The sequence below is a fragment of the Ursus maritimus genome, unplaced genomic scaffold, assembly GCF_017311325.1.
Source record: "Ursus maritimus isolate PB19 unplaced genomic scaffold, ASM1731132v1 scaffold_30, whole genome shotgun sequence".
In the NCBI taxonomy this organism is placed as follows: Eukaryota; Metazoa; Chordata; class Mammalia; order Carnivora; family Ursidae; genus Ursus; species Ursus maritimus.
This window is the reverse complement of record NW_024425564.1, coordinates 9,958,817-9,976,725: the sequence shown is the minus strand read 5'-3', so window position 1 is coordinate 9,976,725 and position 17,909 is coordinate 9,958,817. Positions and strand designations below refer to the sequence as shown.

Below are 17,909 nucleotides of genomic sequence, written 5' to 3'. Positions count from 1 at the left end.
CTAAATCTTACTACATGATATCTTTTCTGTCTCTGTGGCCTCATTATATAATGGGGTAATAATGCTCCCTCGCCACTGGGTTGATTGCTGTGATGATTAACCGGCCTATAATAAGCATGCCACAAATGTTGGCTCTATTATATTATTATTTTTATTATTCATCTCCTTCTCATACATGCGGGTTCTTTTGCCTGGACTATACTCACTATTTTTCTTTATGGAGTAATGCTTGCTAACTTGCAGAGCTGGGCTCCAGTCAAGTCAGTGTCACTTTCTTGACGAGGTCTTTCATGGCCACGTGGTGTTCTCGCCAATCTTTCCTGTCCTTCTATACTGCATTCCCAGTGCTCTTCCCAATTGTAATATGGGATTGATGATGGAGTTTATCATTTAACATCTGCCCAGTTGCTTTTCCTCCAAAGCCCATTCCCCCGTTTCCCTTTCCCTCTTTAGGACTTTACCCAAATGTCTCCTTTTCAGTGAGTCCTCCTTCCCTGCTTAATTTTTCTCCTTAATGTTTATCACCCCTGCTCAATTTTTTACTTACTAACTGCCTTGCTTGCTTTGGACAGGGACTGTATCTGTTTGCTCACCACCCTGGCCAGGCATGGGGTATATATGTTTGGAATGAGAGTATTAGTCCCCATCTAGGATGTCAACTTCCATGATGAGGACAACACTGGCATCACTTGTCACTGTGCCTCCAATACCTCACCCAGACACACATAGAAATTGCTCAAAGCATACATCAGTGAAGAACAAAACAGGTAATCCCATCCAGAGGCCAGGCTACAAGGCAACCGATCTTTTCCTGAAAGGACATGGAGAGCATCAACCTTAAGACAAAAGGCTAATCTTGAGAAGGAACTATTAAATTACTGTTGAAATGAATTCATAAAGATTGATGATAATTGACTTTGAAGAAATATATGAATAGTGATGATATTTGCATGAAAGGAAGAGTTTCTCAATTTCATTATAACTTACTTACAGATAATTTTCTAGGTCACTAATCTGAACCTGTTTGACACCTCCTAGTTCTTCCTCGTATCTGTGCGTGAAGCCAAAGACCCATTTCTGTCCAGCCTTGGAGCGGCAGCACCGCGTGCTCCACACAGCGACATGGTTAGACAGGCATTCCTCAGGTTCGCTTCCAAGAATCCCAACGAAATGTATAGCTCCAAATGCCAAACTGGCTTTTTCAAGCTCCTGGGTGATAACAGGGTCATAAGCGAGGGTATTGTGCACCCATTTCAATGATGCTCAGCCTCTCTGCTTCTCTGAGACTTCTATGTCTGTGGCAGCCATTTCTCTGCTGGGTTCCTGGGAGCCGGGGGTAGAAGTGGAGTTGGGGCCTTGGACCATGGGGGATGATTCACCCTTAAAAGTAGAGAGCACTTTCTGGAACTGAAGAGTCACATAACAACAAGGAGACGGTACTCCCCTGCTTTCAGAAAAGTGACTAGACATGACCACTTGGGAAGTGGTTTCAGCACAAACCGGAAGCCATTATGTTCTGGTTGGGGATGTCCGTGCACTCAGGAACCTCTGCGTACTCATTCACATGAATTAATCATCACACAAACGGACATCGCTTGGGGGAAAGCTCAGGTCCTAAGAACTGCAGTGGCATCCAGAGCAGCGGCGGGAGGTTCTGAAGGTGAAGCCACCCTCGCTTTATTCTGGCAAACAGCTGTCTCAGATAGAAGTGGTTCTCTTCCACAATAACTAAAAAGGAAACAACATAGATTTCATATAAACCTAGTCCCAAGATTTCTTACCCCTTCTTTCTAGTATCGTAACTTTATTTGGGGGAATTATCTCTTTCCCATTGTGTGAGAACATATTGTGATGGTGAATCATGTGTCCTGACCTCCCTCTGGAAGCTGAAGGGGTCAGCTGAGACTCTGCCCATCAGATCGTCAGGCGCTGTTAAAGCCAAAGAGCGAGCACTTGACCTAAATTCCACCAATTAAATCCTTTCCTGAGACCTTACATATTGAGGAGAGGAACTGGAGAACGGAGAGTGTAGAGCTCAACACCATTTATGTCGGCAGTGGAGCAAACTGCTGTAGCTACCTTTCTTTAGGTTTCACTTTGAACTTGGAGCAGCCCCATTTCCGTTTCATTGAATAAATCCACGGTAGCATAAATGATCCTGTTGGTTTCTATAATTACAACCCCCAAATCCTCAGTAACACAAACATTTTTTTTTAAATTCTCAATATGAGAAAAGGAAATCAATACCATGGACTTCAGAGAATAGACACATTTTTCTTGAGATTTTCTCAAAGTAAAAGTAAATTCCTAAAACTTTGTGATAGGACTCAAAACAAATATATATTCTATGGAAGCAAGTTATAAAAATCAGAGTATGACATTGCACTGAGATGAAAGAGGGTGGGGCCTATGAAAGAGAGATGCTAGTTAATAATGCTGTGGAAATGTTTAAAGAAAACCAGGAATAGTAAATATCAGAATGGATACTGCTTAAAAATAGACCATTTATAGAGAGAAGCAGTCTTCAAACTCTTTCGATTGTGTACCGCATAAAAGAATTTTGAAAAATTTAGCTACACCCTTGAACACTTTTAACTTGACATCTAACACTGTCTATCAAAAACATGAATGAGTTGTTTTATAAATAAAAGAAAACATTGAACATTTTATAAGATGAAATAAGAGGAGAAATGATGACAATTCGAGTAAATATTTCATGACATGATTTGATTTTAATAGAGGTTTGAACCACCTTCTTGTAAAATTCATACTGAATTTAGAAGTAATCGCATAACTTTTTTATCTGAGAATTTTATCAAATATATCTTGAAACTGGGAAAATATCCCAGCTTCATTTCTAAGAACTGGTTCCCTAACGAGACCTGTTGCCCTGAATTCAGAAAGTTTCAGCCCTGGTCAACCTTCACCTATAATAAAAACACATACAATGGGCAAGGAAAACCAGGAAAACCAAGAGATAGGTGAATGTATTAATCATTAACAGGTAATCCCCAACCTGATACTTGGAATTATCCCTTTGTTGACAACCGAGAGGTATTTACACTCCAGGCATTGGCTCACAATAAGGTGTGGATGCCTTTCTTTTTTTAAAGATGGGAAGAGGAATAGTGTGGATGTAGGTGTATTTTCAGCAACTTTAAGAATAATTTGGAACTTACAGAAGTTGGAGAAGAGCTTGGGAAATGTGTCAGTGTGCTTCTAGCTCAGAGAAATCCAGGGAGAAAGCAAAGTAAAAGATTCAAGGATGAAGTCAGCAGAAAGTGGAAGGTAGATAACAAGGTTCTAGCATATAGATAAATAGATAAGGGATTCTTAACAAATAAAGAAGAATCATTAATTTTAAAAAAATGAAGGAAATTCTAAGACCACTAGCTGAAAAGCAAATTACTCATGATATTCAAGGCAACATCAAATTGAAAGTGATTCACGCCTTGGACATCTTGGTGAAAGTATGGAGTTTCAGGGAAAAGAGAGAACCCTATCACACCTACCTACATACACCCGTCCTACAAAAATTAGTCGGCTGATCAGACTTCCTTATTGCAGTAGATACCAGGAGAGACTCGCAGGTCAATACTGATTGGAAATTTTCGTGAAACAAAACTTTTCCTGGCTAACTTAATATTTTAATGTTTTAAGACTCCATAATGATAGTGTGGCATATTAAGAAAGATACTCTCTGCTATTCTGGAGGATTATCCAAGTACTTTTCCAAAATAATCTCCATGGGAATATTTTGAGAAACAGAATGGGGAGGAGGGTGGTCATTAAAAAAAAAAAAAAAAAGTCAGTGGCCAGAACTAGGCTAAGGAAAAAGTGAGAGGTGCCCGGGACGTGACGGGATGCTCACTCTCCTGGGCTAATCCTGTGCTTGCCCAAGCCTGAGAAAGTATGTCTCCTTAAATGTTGCGTCTTGGGCAACCTGGCCTGCCTCACCCCAGGGAACCTTGAATTACATCCAAATCACAGTGACAATTACGATACTTACAGAATGTAATTCCGGTATGGAAAGGACTTAATGCAGCACTAATACAGTAACTACCACAAGTTAGAGCACATATTCAGAGAACAGTAATGAAACCAAGGGGACTGCACTTGGGTGAGGTGTCTGGGTGTCTCAGAGGCCAGTTTCCTCATGCATATATAGTAAGGGTCGACAGATGCTTGTTTTACTCCGTGGGTTATTACCTTAAGAAATAAAGCATTAAGAAAACAATGAATTTGGGGGCTTAACACAGAAAATGCAATCTTCCTACAAAGGCAGACTTAGAGGAAAAGTCCTTGGAGGCTTAAGTTCTCTCCATAATTAAATAAAAGTAAATGAAAATAAATGAACTAAGTATCCAAAACAAAACTTAGGAGAAGTAAAATGAAAAGAAATAGGAAGTAAGACTGATGAAAGATAAAGGTAATAGATTCTAAAATAAAAAGACAACTCTCTTTGGGGGGCCTGGGTGGCTCAGTCGGTTAAGCATCCCACCCTTGATTTTGGCTTAGGTCATGATCTCGGGGTCATGAGATCAAGGCCCATGTCAGGCTCTGCACTCAACGGGAAGTCTGCCTGACATTCTCTCTCACCCTCTCCCTCTGCCCCTTCCACCATAAATAATAAACAAATAAACCTTAAAAAAAAAGACAACTACCTTTAAAATAAATAAATCACTAAGTGGTCTGATGAAGAAGCAGAAAGAAAGCACACACGCCTCATGTCAGAGTCTCAAAAGAAGTTCACACCTCAGATAGAGGAAAAAAATGAATATATTATTAAAAAGATAATTTGATCAAAAAATTTCAATATCTTGCAAATATGTTTTCAATTATGTATAAAATGAATGAACCTCCAAGATAACATAAATTGTTAAAATTGTTGGAAAAATATACAGAACCTCTTCACAGGCCCACAACCATGAAGGAAGTTGAGGAAGTTATCCAAAAGTCTCCTCGCAATGGCTTTGCCCCTACATAGATTTTACAAGCAACGCTTTCAAGCCCTCAGATAATAAAAGCAACGACACAATTTCCATTCTAATTTTTTTTTCAGATTATTGGGCACTAGAGAGTTTCTCATTCTTTTCTCGAAATCAGCATAAGCTTCCTATCCAGACACGACATGTGTGCATTCAGAGCCAATGTCATATATCAATAGGGCAGCCAAAGTCCTAAATAAACTCTCAGTGAATCAAATCTGATGGTATCAAAAGAAAACTCAAGGTACAGTTTGCTCAACGTGAAGAAATGTATTAATATATTTCATACTATTTAAGTCAAAAGAGAAAAAGCAGGTCATTCATTGTTAGATGCTGATCAACAATTTGACAAAAGTGAATTAATTCGCATGACTTAATGTTAGAAAAAGCTCTTTAGGGAATGGGGTGGGGGGGCAGAGATGGTTCCGATCAGCTCACAGTTGCACCTATTCTGAAGCCCCTGGAAAATGTACACGGAGAATTCAAACCATGAGATGGGGAACAGTCACTACAAAGTCCCCGACCCAGAGATGTCGTCTGCTCGGAAAGCCTGGACGCGCAGGACCATTGTTCTTACCTCCGAGGCAACGGATGCTTCCAGAGCCATGCGTGGGAAGCCTGAGCTCATTCATGTTGCTGTTTGGGAACTTAGACTGTGATCCAACAGCTGACAGCATCGATCGTCCGGCTGCCTTCCCTTCTGCTCCGGTGCTGGAGGGCCCCGTGGAAGAGGAGGAGGGGGATGGCCAGGGAGAACAGGAAAGGGGCTCCTTCCTGCCCGCTCCACTTATCAGACCTAAGCCCAGGACGGAAGAGAGGCTTTGAGATAAATGAAACATTGGATTTGTTTTAAATAAATGTTTTACTTTTTACCTACATAAATGTACAATTTCCACAAAGTAAAAGCACCGTGTGTGACTAGATACCAGCGCCGGGGGGCCTCCATTTCATCCCCCATCAGGTCACCGCTTCCATCCCTACCAAGGGGCAGCCCTAACTGGATGTTTAAGAGGATAAACTAGTTTTGTCTGTTTTTAAAACCTCTACTTAAACGTTTGTCTATGAGAGCCACCCGTGCTGCGGCACACTGCGGTCCTTACTCCCCTCGCTGTGTGAATAGACCTTTATTGATTCACTCATTCTTCTCTTGGCAGACGGTTGGGTTGGTTCCTGTTGGGCCACTCCGAACACTGTTGCGCCTCTTGTTCTGAGCGTGGAGGGAAGTTTCTAAGTGAGGTGTCTGTCATTGGAATGCCTACATTTGGCTTGAGGGGATGTGGCCAAGCAGATTCCAGAGGTTCTAAACTGCACTCATGTGCAGTGGGCTCCAGACCCTTGCCAATTTGTTCCATGTTTTCTCTCACTGTCTCCATCCATTCTGTTGAAGTGCAGCGTGGTGCTATCTTGCAGTGTTTTCAATTTTCATTTGTCTAATGTCTAGCCAAGTTGACCACCTTTTATATCTTTAGGCCACTTAGAATTTCTCTTTCATGAAGTCTCTGTTTGAGACCTTGGCCCATGTTCCTGTTGGGTTGTCTGCCATTTTTTATTCATTTTTTCCTATATTTAATTTGCCCATCCATTTTACGATTCTTCTCTTTTTCTCTTCTTTTTATTTTCTACAAAGTCCCCTTCTTCTCTGTGTTGTAAATACGCAGAGCACAGAGCCAGAGTGTTCTCATCTTAGCATCATCCTCAGAGCCTTGCCATCTGCTTTCTTTGAAACACCTCCTCAAAAACAACTGTTGATTCACGTTAGGAGATTCTCTTCATCTGCTAGGTTAGCCCAAGGTTCCGTCCCTGTGGCTCGCGGGGTGTTTAAAGATGGCGGAATTCATCTTCTAGAACAGTTGCAGCAAAACTGGCATCAGCTCTGTGTATGAGTCAGCTCTCACAGCCTAGAGGATGTGTTTTCAAGGTTGGAACCACAATTAATTCCTGTTGGAGACAATGATGACTATTTGAGTCCTGGGAAAATAGGAAGGTCAAATGATCTTTTTCAATCCCCCAAAAACATTTCTGTGGTATGTGAGGTCATTCTGTGCTTTCTTCCATCTTGTTATACTTCAGTATTCTTCTTATAAATCATCATTTCACTTGAAAGCGCCTCTGTTGCCTCCCTTCAATTTTCATTAAATGGTCCAAACTACCCCTTTGTACCTTCTGGAAGTGCCCATCTTGCCTCCCCTTGAGCCTGTCTTTTCTCTCCCTTGATTTTTAGTTAACCTCATTCCTTTAATCTCTGCCTGGTCATTTCCTGGTCATAAATCCCCTGGAATCTAGCTAAGGATAAGTAGATATCTGTGTCACCTGATGGAAATAATCCTCATCTAAATAATTTGAAAATGGTCTACTTAACTTTAGCACATGAATTTTAATAGAATTTAGCCACATAAATAAACATCCATGTTTCACACAATGTATACAAATAATAAAAAAGTTAATTCTGTGGATTACAGCCTTAAATTTCTGTTCCATGCTGAGCTCTATAACGTATGACTACGGCTCCTAGCAGGTCTTCTCTGTGTCCATAATCACCCCCATGAAGGTACTTGAGCAGTGATTATTTTCACATAGATTTTTATTCATCCAGTACTTTCCAAAGAGGAAACTTCAAAGACAACAGACATTGACGTTTCCAGTGCGTCCAGCAGCTGTTGACCCTGGCTGCATGCTAGAAACCCTGCCACGTGTCTAACCACCTGTGGCACCCAGGCTCTCCCACAGACCAGTTCATTCAGAGTCTCTGCGGTTGGCCGTGTCATCTGTGTGGTTTAGGGACTCCCCAGGAGGTCCAACACGCAGCCAGAGTTGAGAACCGCTAAGCCTACGGCCAAGAACATGAAGAAAAGATGACAATACGTAAAAAACGTCAGCACTGCGTTTCAGTTCATGGTTCAATATCCTCAGAGGCGGGTGAGGGTCTTCTCTTTGGCCCAGTCCTGGATTTCTACTTGTCCAAATGTGATGTAAAAAAGCATGCCAAACATGTTGACGGCAGCGGACAGGAAAAAGACATTCCTCCATCCAGACACAGAATCCTGGAGGCAGAAAACACAGAATTATCAGTCTCACGGCCCCTTCCCCACCAGCTCTAGAAATCCGCCATTCTGTGTATTGCAACAGTGATCTCAAAGTATGGCGGGAGCGGTCCGCAATGGCCACTTGACACCTTCAGTTATCAAAGAAGGTTTTATGTAATTGTTGGAGACAGAATGACTCGAAAATGAACATTGGGTTCTGGGTCGAGATGGCTTTTTCTTTGAACCAAAATGAATGAACCTACACTAATGTCTTTCTAGGAATCTGGATTTCAACATTCACAAAAATATCACATTACCCATTTAAAATTATGCCTAAAGTGACATTTTTAAGATCTGATCATTGTGTTCTCTCCGTTTACTTTTGGTTTTGGTTGTTGACATCAGTGCCAACGCCCCTTAGATGGGCGTCTCAGTACAATGTGAGTTGTATTTGGCCGGAATAATCCTCCTCGCCCAGCCCTGGTAAGTCATAGTTCATTTCTGGCATGAGAGTCACAGCGGATTCCTAGCAATTTAGTCGAAAATGAACCTGGAAACCAGATCACATAGAGAGGTGTTAAAAATGAAACAAAACTTTTTGTAAGTTGGGGTCCATGGGTGGCTCAGTCGGTTAAGCGTCCAACTCTTGATTTCAGCTCAGGTCGTGCGTGATCTCAGAGTCATGAGATTGAGCCCTGCATTGGGCTCCATGCTGGGCATGGAGCCTGTGTAAGCTTCTCTCCCTCCCCCTCTTCCCCTGCACTCCCTCCCCTGCCCCGTTCTCTCTCTCTCAAAAAAATAAAACTTTTTTGTAAGTTGACTCTTACCATCTTGCCATCCCAGCCGGGCTCTGCTTTTTCTTCTGTCCTCCCAGCCCGTACTTCACACTGAGCGAGCCTCGTGGTGCGCGCTCCCAGCCACGCTTTTACCATCACTTCACCTCCCTTTATGTACACTGGCCTTGGGACCCTTTATGCTTCCATTTTGTAATTGTTTCTAATTAGAATTAATCTGAACAGACTTTTCATAATCTTTCCCTTCTGCTCCTCTGTCTTTATCTCTTACCATTCCTTGACATTCTGTGAATTACAGCCTTAAATTTCTGTTCCATGCTGAGCTCACTCTGGTCCTAACCCAGAACTGTTTCATGCTTTTGTTCCTCTGGGAGCTCATCTGGGCTGTTTTCTCTAACTGAACTACTCATTTTCATCCATCTAACATCCATTCATTTTTAGAAATTCAGCTCACATTTTTCTTTCCCTGGGAAATCTGACCAAACAGACTGCCATTTCGAGTCCCTGTGGATAGAGGGGCTGCGTTGACATCCATGCTTGCTGTCTCTGTCAGATCACACAGTCCTGGAGAGCAGAGCCCTGCTGTGAGTCCCTGGGGCCTCTAACAATACCTGCCACTTGCAGATGTTCAAGAAACTGGCCGACCTGACTGATAAGGAATCCGGTGGCAGTGGAGGAGATGATTCCTGCGATGAGCCCAAATCCCCTTGAGATTCCCATGAGGAAGCTTGCGTACCTGTGGGTCGATGATTTTACAGATGATTTTATGTAAAAAGCTGTCTGGGGCTTTTCAGCAACTCAGCTTTAATGCAGTTCAATTATAATAGCAAAGCCGTTTTGCCTAATGCAGTGTTTTGTTTACCTAAAGACATTTGGGATCATGTCTGTTTGCCAACCCTGAAATCACCTCTCTGCCAAATCAATAACCAGGGGCCACTTCAGTCTCCGGGGAGCCCAGGATCCACCTCCCACCCCCAGCCCGGGGCCGCTCAGCAAGGCAGGCAGTGTATACAGTGCCCAGGACAGCACTCTGGACAAACTGCCTGGGTCCAAAGACTGGCTCTGCCTTTGTGTGACCTCAGTCCTGTCACTTCACCTGGTCATGACTCAGTCTTCTCCCCTTTAGAGTGAGGGTGAGAATCAGACCTACGTCATGCAGCTGTGAGGATTAGATGTGTTGATACGTGTCTGTCGAGTAGGGCTTGGACCGTGGCAAGTGCATATGCATGTGGGAGCCGATATCATCAACACTCTGGAAGCTTTTCCAAAACGCACACGTGTGGGCCCTTTCCCAGAGCACACAGTTCCAATTCTGGTGGGGAGGCTTGGGAAGCTTTTCATCTAAGTGATTACTGGCAGATATTGGGAACTATTGTTCCAAAAACGCCATAATAGGTCATGGCCATGAACTGACGTTTCTAGTTATTTGTCATTATTATACTATCGTTTTGTGCATGTCACAACATGGAGGGGTTGCAAGAAGAAGGCTGAGGCCTAAGGCTTCCGAAAGGGCCTGGGTGAGGGTAATAAGCGGGTAAAGGTCTTACCTGGGGGCGACATCTAAGGTGTTGATGATGAACCCCGAATCACATAGGTTGCTGGTCCCAGGAATAAGTATCAGCAAAATAATGGTTGTCACGTAACTGGAAGCCACGAAGGGCAAGGCCACGGCACATAGTGATGGAAGGAGGAGCCCTGGGAAATGAAATGCATGATCAGGACCCCTCTCAGACCATGTGTGGGAAAAGGGATTACTTAACCAAGCCCACGCACCTATCCTTACCTAGGGATGAAAAAAGTTTTCGTACAGTGATTAATCTGAGAAGATTCCTGGACAGAAGGAAATCTGCCAACTGGCCTCCTAGAATCGTACAACTCGAAGCAGCAATGAAAGGCAGGGAGGACAGAACCCCACTCTGAAAGAAGGAAACGTGTACAGTGAGTGTAGACATGCAGATGGCCCCATTGTTTATCAGCTCCCCAGGGAACTGTGAGCCCCCGCCCTCCCTGGACATTCTGAGTTGTTTTTGGGAAATTAGCATCCTTTTCCACAGAAGAAGAACACTGCCTCAGGTAAGAGGGCCTGTTCCATGGCATTATACTGGTCTCCGGAGAAAAGTAATATTAATCTCTAAGGGATGTTGAAGAACCAGTTGGTGCGGCGTTGTTGCTCAGTGGTTGTGCAATTCAAGGCACATCAGCTGACCTCTACATGTCCCCAGGTCCAGGCCTGGACAATAGGAATCATTACATGCCTCTCTCAAGGTCATTGTGAAGGTTAAATGAGTGGTTATGTGCAAGCCAAAGTGCAGTAGGCAGCATGGAACTATTTCTCCTTATTGCCATTATCATTTTCATAGACGTACCGGAAGGATACTTACATCTCTGATGTTAACGTGGAGCACAGAGCTGATGTATGTTGGCAGGTATGTTATGATTATGGTGCATAACCAGAAATGGCTGAAAAACCCCGTGAAAATGGCCCAAAGTGGTAGGCATCTGACCATAGCCTTTATGGGGACAGATCTTCTGGGAGAACTGGACTAAAAGGAAATATCTAATCAACGTGGGGTTCAAACAGGCCTGAGGGTGCCTCTCCTGTGAGCCCCACACCCTACCCCAGAGACCTCTGCAGGGTCCGCAGGTAGAAGGGATGCACTGTACCTGTTGAGCCAGTGAGGACACGATGTATTCCTTTTCCCGGACACTTATGCACGGGTGATGCACAGGGTCATCATAAATCACCGTGAACCACAGGAGACAGCAGACACAGCCGATGCCACCTGGGAAGCCGGGACCCCGTTAATTTTCAGGTAGATTTATGTTCTGGGGGAAGGGAGTTTCCTCTGAATGACAACATCCCCCACAAAACACACATATTAATTCATGGTTACTCCACCATAAGGAACTAAACTTGCCCAATTCTTTATTTCAGTTCTTTTACAAATCTCCGTTTTTTAAATAAAAGATTTATTTATTTATTTATTTATTTATTTATTTATTTGAGAGAGAGAAAGAGAGAGAGACAGCACGAGCAGGAGGGGCAGAGGGAGAGAGAATCTCAAGCAGACTCCTTGCTGAGCACAGAGCCCAAAGCGGGGCTCCATCCCAGGACCCGAGATCATGACCTGAGCCAAAACCAAGAGTCAGACACGTAACTGACTGCACCTCCGAGGTGCCCCTACAAATCTCCTTTTAAAAGCTCTCCAGATACCACCTCTCAAATTTAGAGTGCCATTTGTCAATGTCAGAGCCCTCTGGAGAGAACGTGAGCAGGAAGGTACCATCGCATAGCTGGTTAATTACTCTTAGGACTCCAGTCCACCGGTTATAGTGTTATGTGTCATTAGCAGCAATTTCTTATTATGCACATTATTGTCTTATTTTGGAAGATCTGAGTAGTCAGGATTGAAGAACATAGTAGTCATACATACGTGAAACAACCTGCCAGAAAATCTGTGTGGCAAGGCAAAATTTCCAGCACATTTGCAAAAGACAGTGTTATTTGTATTCAAATAATACGTTCATTATGGATTTCCAGAAGAAATATTTCTTGACAGTACCTGATTAACACGTGTGGACCAAAATGACCTGGGATTAACATCATTAATGAGAGAGCCGTACAAGCCAGAATCATGTTGAATGACATCATTTGGTTATAACAATAGAACAGAAATACGTCTCATTGCCGAGATCTGTCATCTGAAGAAGGTTAAAGACTGCATCTTTAGGTAGGTCTAAAGACAGGACAAGCCCTGGAAGTCTCCCTACTGAAGGATGCATTTATTTTTTTTTTAAGTAGGCTCCACAACCAACATGGAGCTCAGAGTGGAACTCAAACTCATGACCATGAGATCAAGACCTGAGCCAAGAACAAAAGTCAGACAATGAACCGACTGAGCCCCTCAGGCGCCCTAGGAAGGGTGCATTTAAATCGAGCTTTGCAAGATTTGCCGGGTAGAGCATAGGTTAAGGGCATCTTGGCAGAAATAGTAATTACAATAAAATATGAAGACGCGTTTAAAGTGTGTTCCACCAACTTTTGGTGACACAGACATTTTAACCACAAGGCAACTAGACCCGGCATTTCAGGTGTGGTGCTGGAGATCCTACAGAGGATGCCTGGGGTGGGAGGGGAAGGCTGCACTCCCGATTCCTCAGAAGTCAGCACCACACAGAGAGTCATCTGGAGTAAGGGAGCCACTGATCTTCAACGTTCTCTCTCATGTGGGAGTGGGTGACAGGTAACGTGGGCATCCAACCAAACGGCTGGCAAACAGAGGGCTTGGGCTTGAAGGGAAAGTGACTCACCAAAGATGTAGAAGATAAAAGGCCAGCCCAAGGCCTGTGAGATTAGTCCCCCCACGCAGAGGATGATGAAGGACCCAAACGCTGCCCCTGAAGAGAAGAGGGACAAAAATGGCATGTATGAAAACAGCAAAGGGCTGAGATCGAGTGGCCTCTCTGGACATTGTCCCAACAGAGAGGAGGCAGACGTAGAATTACTGAGTGAGGAGAGCCTCTCTTCCTGCTCACAGATCTCCCGCAATAACATCATGTGAAGTACTCAGAATTGATAAATAACAATGGTGCGCCTCCTGACATTCCAACGGCTCCTTAACACCAGTGAGCCCAGTATAAATCCCTTAGCGTGTCATAGGAGCTCTCTGCAATCATAGCCCACCAGTATTTCCTCAGAATCAGAGTTGCATTCTGGCCGGTGCAGTATGAGGTTGAGGACAGGAAAGGAAAAGTCTTACACAGATTAATAAGATACAGTTCCTGACCTCAAGGAGCCTTCAGTCCGGCTGGAGAGAAAAGCATGAGCAAAATTCACTATTATAAATATAATATAGTGTAGATCTTGGAGTTTGAATGTATTTAACAGAGACCCACAATAAGAAATGCATTTTACATGGCAACATGACACGTACACAAATACACACACATTCATAAACCTCAAACCAAAGTTTCATGAATCAATACTTAGACTCACCATGTGCAATGCTCTCCAATATTTTCTTTTCTTTCCTTTTCTTTTCCTTTCTTTTCTTTTCCTTTCCTTTCCTTTCCTTTCCTTTCCTTTCCTTTCCTTTTCTTTTCTTTTCTTTTCTTTTCTTTTCTTTCCCTTCCCAGGAGTGGTGGGGGTGGGGGGAGGTTGCAGGGTGTCAGATTGTGCTTTGTCCTCAGCCAGCCTTCTGCTCCCTCATCAAGAACGTTTATAGATAGGGAAGACAGGACAACTACAGTGGAAGGAGCCAGGACGCAGGAGGGTTGCTTGGGAGTAAAAATCATCTGTAGGGTGCAGCCGTATATTGGAGCTGGGAGTGACAGGCTTGAGGGAACCTCGCTTCTGTTCTGCAATCATCCACTTCCCGTGCTACCAGCTGGGCCAGTGGCAGTGATAAGGTCATTGAGTCCTTGGTGGGATCTGATCACACGCCCTTGGAGGCAGACGGCAGGGAGACTGAGAGCATGGGCTCTGGGGCCAAACTGCCTTGGCTCAGAGCTCAGCTCTACCACCTATGGCTATTGGTATTTGGACAATTTATTTAATTTCTGCATATGTTAATGCCTTCCTTTGTAAAATAAGAGTTTAAAAAATACTTAATTATCAGAGAGTTGCTGTGAAGATTACCTCAGAAGAGCGAAGAGCTCAGAAATCACGTGGGCTCTTTAAATTCAACTTTCCAGACTGATTTCTCTCCTTACCACTGTGAAATAGTCTTAATTCTCATGTGTGTATCTTTGTTAAAAGAGTGTTTATACACTATTGGGTAAGTATTATATAAGTTTATTTGATCTTTTTTTTTAAGACTTTATTTGAGAGAGAGAGAGTGAGAGAGAGCGCGGGAACATGGGGGGGGAGGCGCAGAGGGAGAGGGAGAAGCAGACTCCCCACTGAGCAGGGAGCCCTTCAGGGGGCTTGATGCCAGGACCCTGAGATCATGACCTGAGTCTAAGGCAGACACTTAACTGACTGAGCCACCCAGGGAGGTGTCCCTAAGTTTACTTGATCTTTATGCATTTATGCCAATTCAAGTTCTAAACATTTTCTGACAGTGCTTTCCTGACTCCCCTAGCTCACAGTGGTCTCCTGCTTCTGAGCCTTACTGGCTTTGCAGCACTGACATATCTTTCTTCCTGTCACAGATGTTATATAACTGTCTCACATTGCCAGATTTCTTGGTAGCACTTTCTCCCTCTCCCCCAAAACATCCCATGCAAAGAAGGGAAGATGTGTTGGGGCAAAGCAGATTACAACCTGTAATCTGAGCTCCTTACCTGAGCCCGCAATGCTGGTGAGCTTGCTTCGTTCAAGTGGGGGGGCCCACTTGGCCCAAATTGTAAACTGACCTGTCCATGCCATTCCCTGAAATGAAAATCATTAAGACCTTTGATCTCAAGTAGAATTCAGGCACCTGTATCCCACTCAGAATGAGAAAGTAGCTGGATACCTGGGCCATGCCCTGGATTGTCCGAATCGCAATAACCAAAATCACTCCGAAGTCAGCAGCCAATGGCGTAAAGAGGGTGAGAAGGGAGGAGATCAGCAAACCAGCACCAAGCATCTGTTTTGCTCCAAATATCCCTGCTAAATATCCACTTGGGATCAGAGTCACTATTATCCCATAGCTGATGGAGCTAAAGATGATACCCTGAGTTTCGGGGCTCCATTCATATACAGAGGCCTGGTGGGGGGTGGGGGGGAAGAAAGAAAATTATTTGCTAAGGAGTTCTGTTATGAAAAGCTACTTTAAAACCAGTGTTGCTTGGGGTTGATGGGATTCTAGTATAAAAATCCATTTTTCTATATTTGTTTTGTTTTTTTAAAGATTTTATTTATTTTCTTTATATTTTTTAATTTAAATTCAATTAAACTAAAAGATACTGTATTATTAGTTTCAGAGATAATATAGTGATTCATCAGTTGTATTTTTTTACCTAACAAATATCCCACCTCTCCCAAACAAACAACCAATTATACTCCTAATCTGCTCCTTTCAAAGGGGGAGTAAAAACAAGAAATAAAGAAGGAAAGAGATAAATAAATGAATACACGATAGGAAGATGCAAATGAAAAAAAGCCATTGAGAGATATTTCATCTGAGAAAGAGCTTCCTTTAACTATCTGCTTCCGGAAAAAGTTGGGTGACATGTTGACTCTCATTTCAAAAATTAGAAAAACACAACTTTACTGAACTCTCATCAAAACCAGTCCTTAAAATCAAGTTTAGGAATTACGGTCTGCCTTGGCCGAGATGACTTCCTAAAACACATACTGCATATTAATAAGGTCACATTCTTCTCATGATGTAAGCCAATAAATAATTTTTGGTAGCCTACTAGATATGTGGCATCATGTTATAAATTGAAGTAAAGAAGCAAAAGAATACATATGAAATATGAACTATTTTTAACCATTTTATGATAACTATAAATAATGCAAGATATATGATTCAGGTCAGAATTCAAGTTTAAGCATAAACATCAGTAAAATGGGGACTTTGAAAAGAGGGAAGAACGATTTGCAAAGGTCCCAGGAAGGAAGCAATACTTGAACCATCCTTTGAAGAATGACGATGATTTGCGCAAAGAGAAATCGGAAAATTCATCTTTATTGAAGAGCAAAAGTGAACTTGTAGCGTTTGAAATGATACCAAATGATGAGAAACTAACCAGGACTCTGATTTGCTCAGAGCCTGGGCCACTGACAGCAGATCTGAGCGTGCTGAGAAGTGGGGCTGGATTTTGGAGGAACACAGCACGTCAAGAGAAGTTTGGCGACCTGAAGGTATCCTGGAATCTTGAGCACGAGAATGTGAATGCGTAGAATGAATGACGGAGAAAAGACTGGAGGCAGAGAGGTCATTATAAATAAGCTGGGTCCAAGGTAATAAAATCATGAAACACAAGGGTGACATTAGGAATGTACAGTAAATGGTAGTTTAAAGGAAAAATTTAAAAATCGGGTATAATCATGATTTTCATACAATATTGTGATAAAGATTTTATTTAACTCCTTGATTAGTGAGGGAATTGGTAAGATGTTACAACTGGTCCAAAGAGAATTCAAAGACCCATAAGTAGGAAGTAATGCTGAATTAGATTTTAAATATATGGCAAAATTGGCTTATTCCACTGAGGGGCAAGCTGAGGAGAGTATCAATTGATTTTCCACAGGACAAATTTCATTTCCAGAACCATGGGCAAAAATCCCTTGCATTACTATTTGTTATATAGAGCTTACAGAGCTGCAGAATGGCCCCAAGACAATGAAAGGTGCAGAGATCTACGTAGAATCTGAAAGAAGGATGTGCTCTGTGCCAAGTTTTTCATGGAAGACACCTCGTATTCTGTTCCTTTGTGGAAGTTTTCACAATTTTTTCTATAGTCCCCACACCTTGTAATAATAACAATCTCAATCAAGGATTATTTTTATCACAGAGGTAAGCAATATCTCAAAAACAAAGTTCCAGTCTTTTTTTCAGTTGGTCATTGAAAATTCATGCTTTTATACTTCACAGAATCAAGATTCTTCCTTTCAAACTGGGTTTTCCCTCCAAAGAGCATCGTTCTCCATGATACTTACCCCTGTATTAAATTCCTTCATGGATCTGCTGGGGTTGTTGAGGGTGTCTGCAAGAGGTCCTTCTGTGGAGGTGTTGGGCAGACCGTGCTGCTGAGTGCTATTCACCATGGCAATGATTGCAATGCTCAGACTCACGCGCTGAGTTATCATGGTGAAGTTTGAGAAGTGCATGATGAGAGCCAGTCCATAGCGTAACGAACAGAACTCTGGACCTAGAGGGCAATATGGAAGTACGCAATGAGCATCCTGACTGAGGCCACCATCTTTCCATTTCTCCCGCGGCTAAACCTGAAAAAAACATCAGAGACCTCACTCAGCCCCACAGCATGCAGAAGAAACAAAACTCGAAGGAGAAAGCAAGGAAAAGAACAACCCTGGAGAGGAGTGCCCACTCTTCCCTAAAGGAGCCTGTGAACAAGAGGGGAGGGTTTACCTTTCCTGGTGGAAGACTTCTTGTCCATTTGGCTTCTCTGGGACGTAGTGGCACAGTCTGTGGACTTTCCCTCTGTCC

The 17,909-nt window shown here is 42.9% G+C and overlaps 1 protein-coding gene across 3 annotated transcripts; it reads right to left on the bottom strand.

Annotated features, from left to right (window-relative positions):
- Positions 1-7,894: 7,894 nt before the first annotated feature.
- Positions 7,895-17,859, bottom strand: SLC17A2 (solute carrier family 17 member 2). Of its 3 annotated transcripts, XM_008692946.1 has the most exons (12): positions 17,832-17,859; positions 17,399-17,610; positions 16,073-16,075; positions 15,264-15,497; positions 15,091-15,178; positions 13,117-13,203; positions 11,470-11,588; positions 11,187-11,348; positions 10,589-10,721; positions 10,353-10,500; positions 9,451-9,541; positions 7,895-8,029 (listed from the first exon to the last, which is right to left on the bottom strand). In XM_008692946.1, the coding sequence occupies exons 1-12, from the start codon at positions 17,857-17,859 to the stop codon at positions 7,895-7,897; spliced, it is 1,440 nt and encodes a 479-aa protein (XP_008691168.1). The 3 variants fall into 3 exon arrangements, with proteins under 3 accessions (XP_008691168.1, XP_008691169.1, XP_040501143.1); XM_008692947.1 differs by lacking the exon at positions 16,073-16,075; XM_040645209.1 differs by lacking the exons at positions 10,353-10,500; positions 16,073-16,075 and having other exon boundaries at positions 7,939-8,029.
- Positions 17,860-17,909: the final 50 nt, after the last annotated feature.

Excerpts from the sequence above, each read along its gene's own strand:
- SLC17A2 (XM_008692946.1), bottom strand. The coding sequence starts at position 17,859 with ATGGACAAGAAGTCTTCCACCAGGAAAG. Across the intron at positions 17,611-17,831 it reads GAAGTCTTCCACCAGGAAAG|GTCCAGAGTTCTGTTCGTTA; the intron begins GTAAACCCTCCC and ends ATTGCCCTCTAG. Across the intron at positions 11,349-11,469 it reads TGTCCTCACTGGCTCAACAG|TCCAGTTCTCCCAGAAGATC; the intron begins GTACAGTGCATC and ends ATTTCCTTTTAG.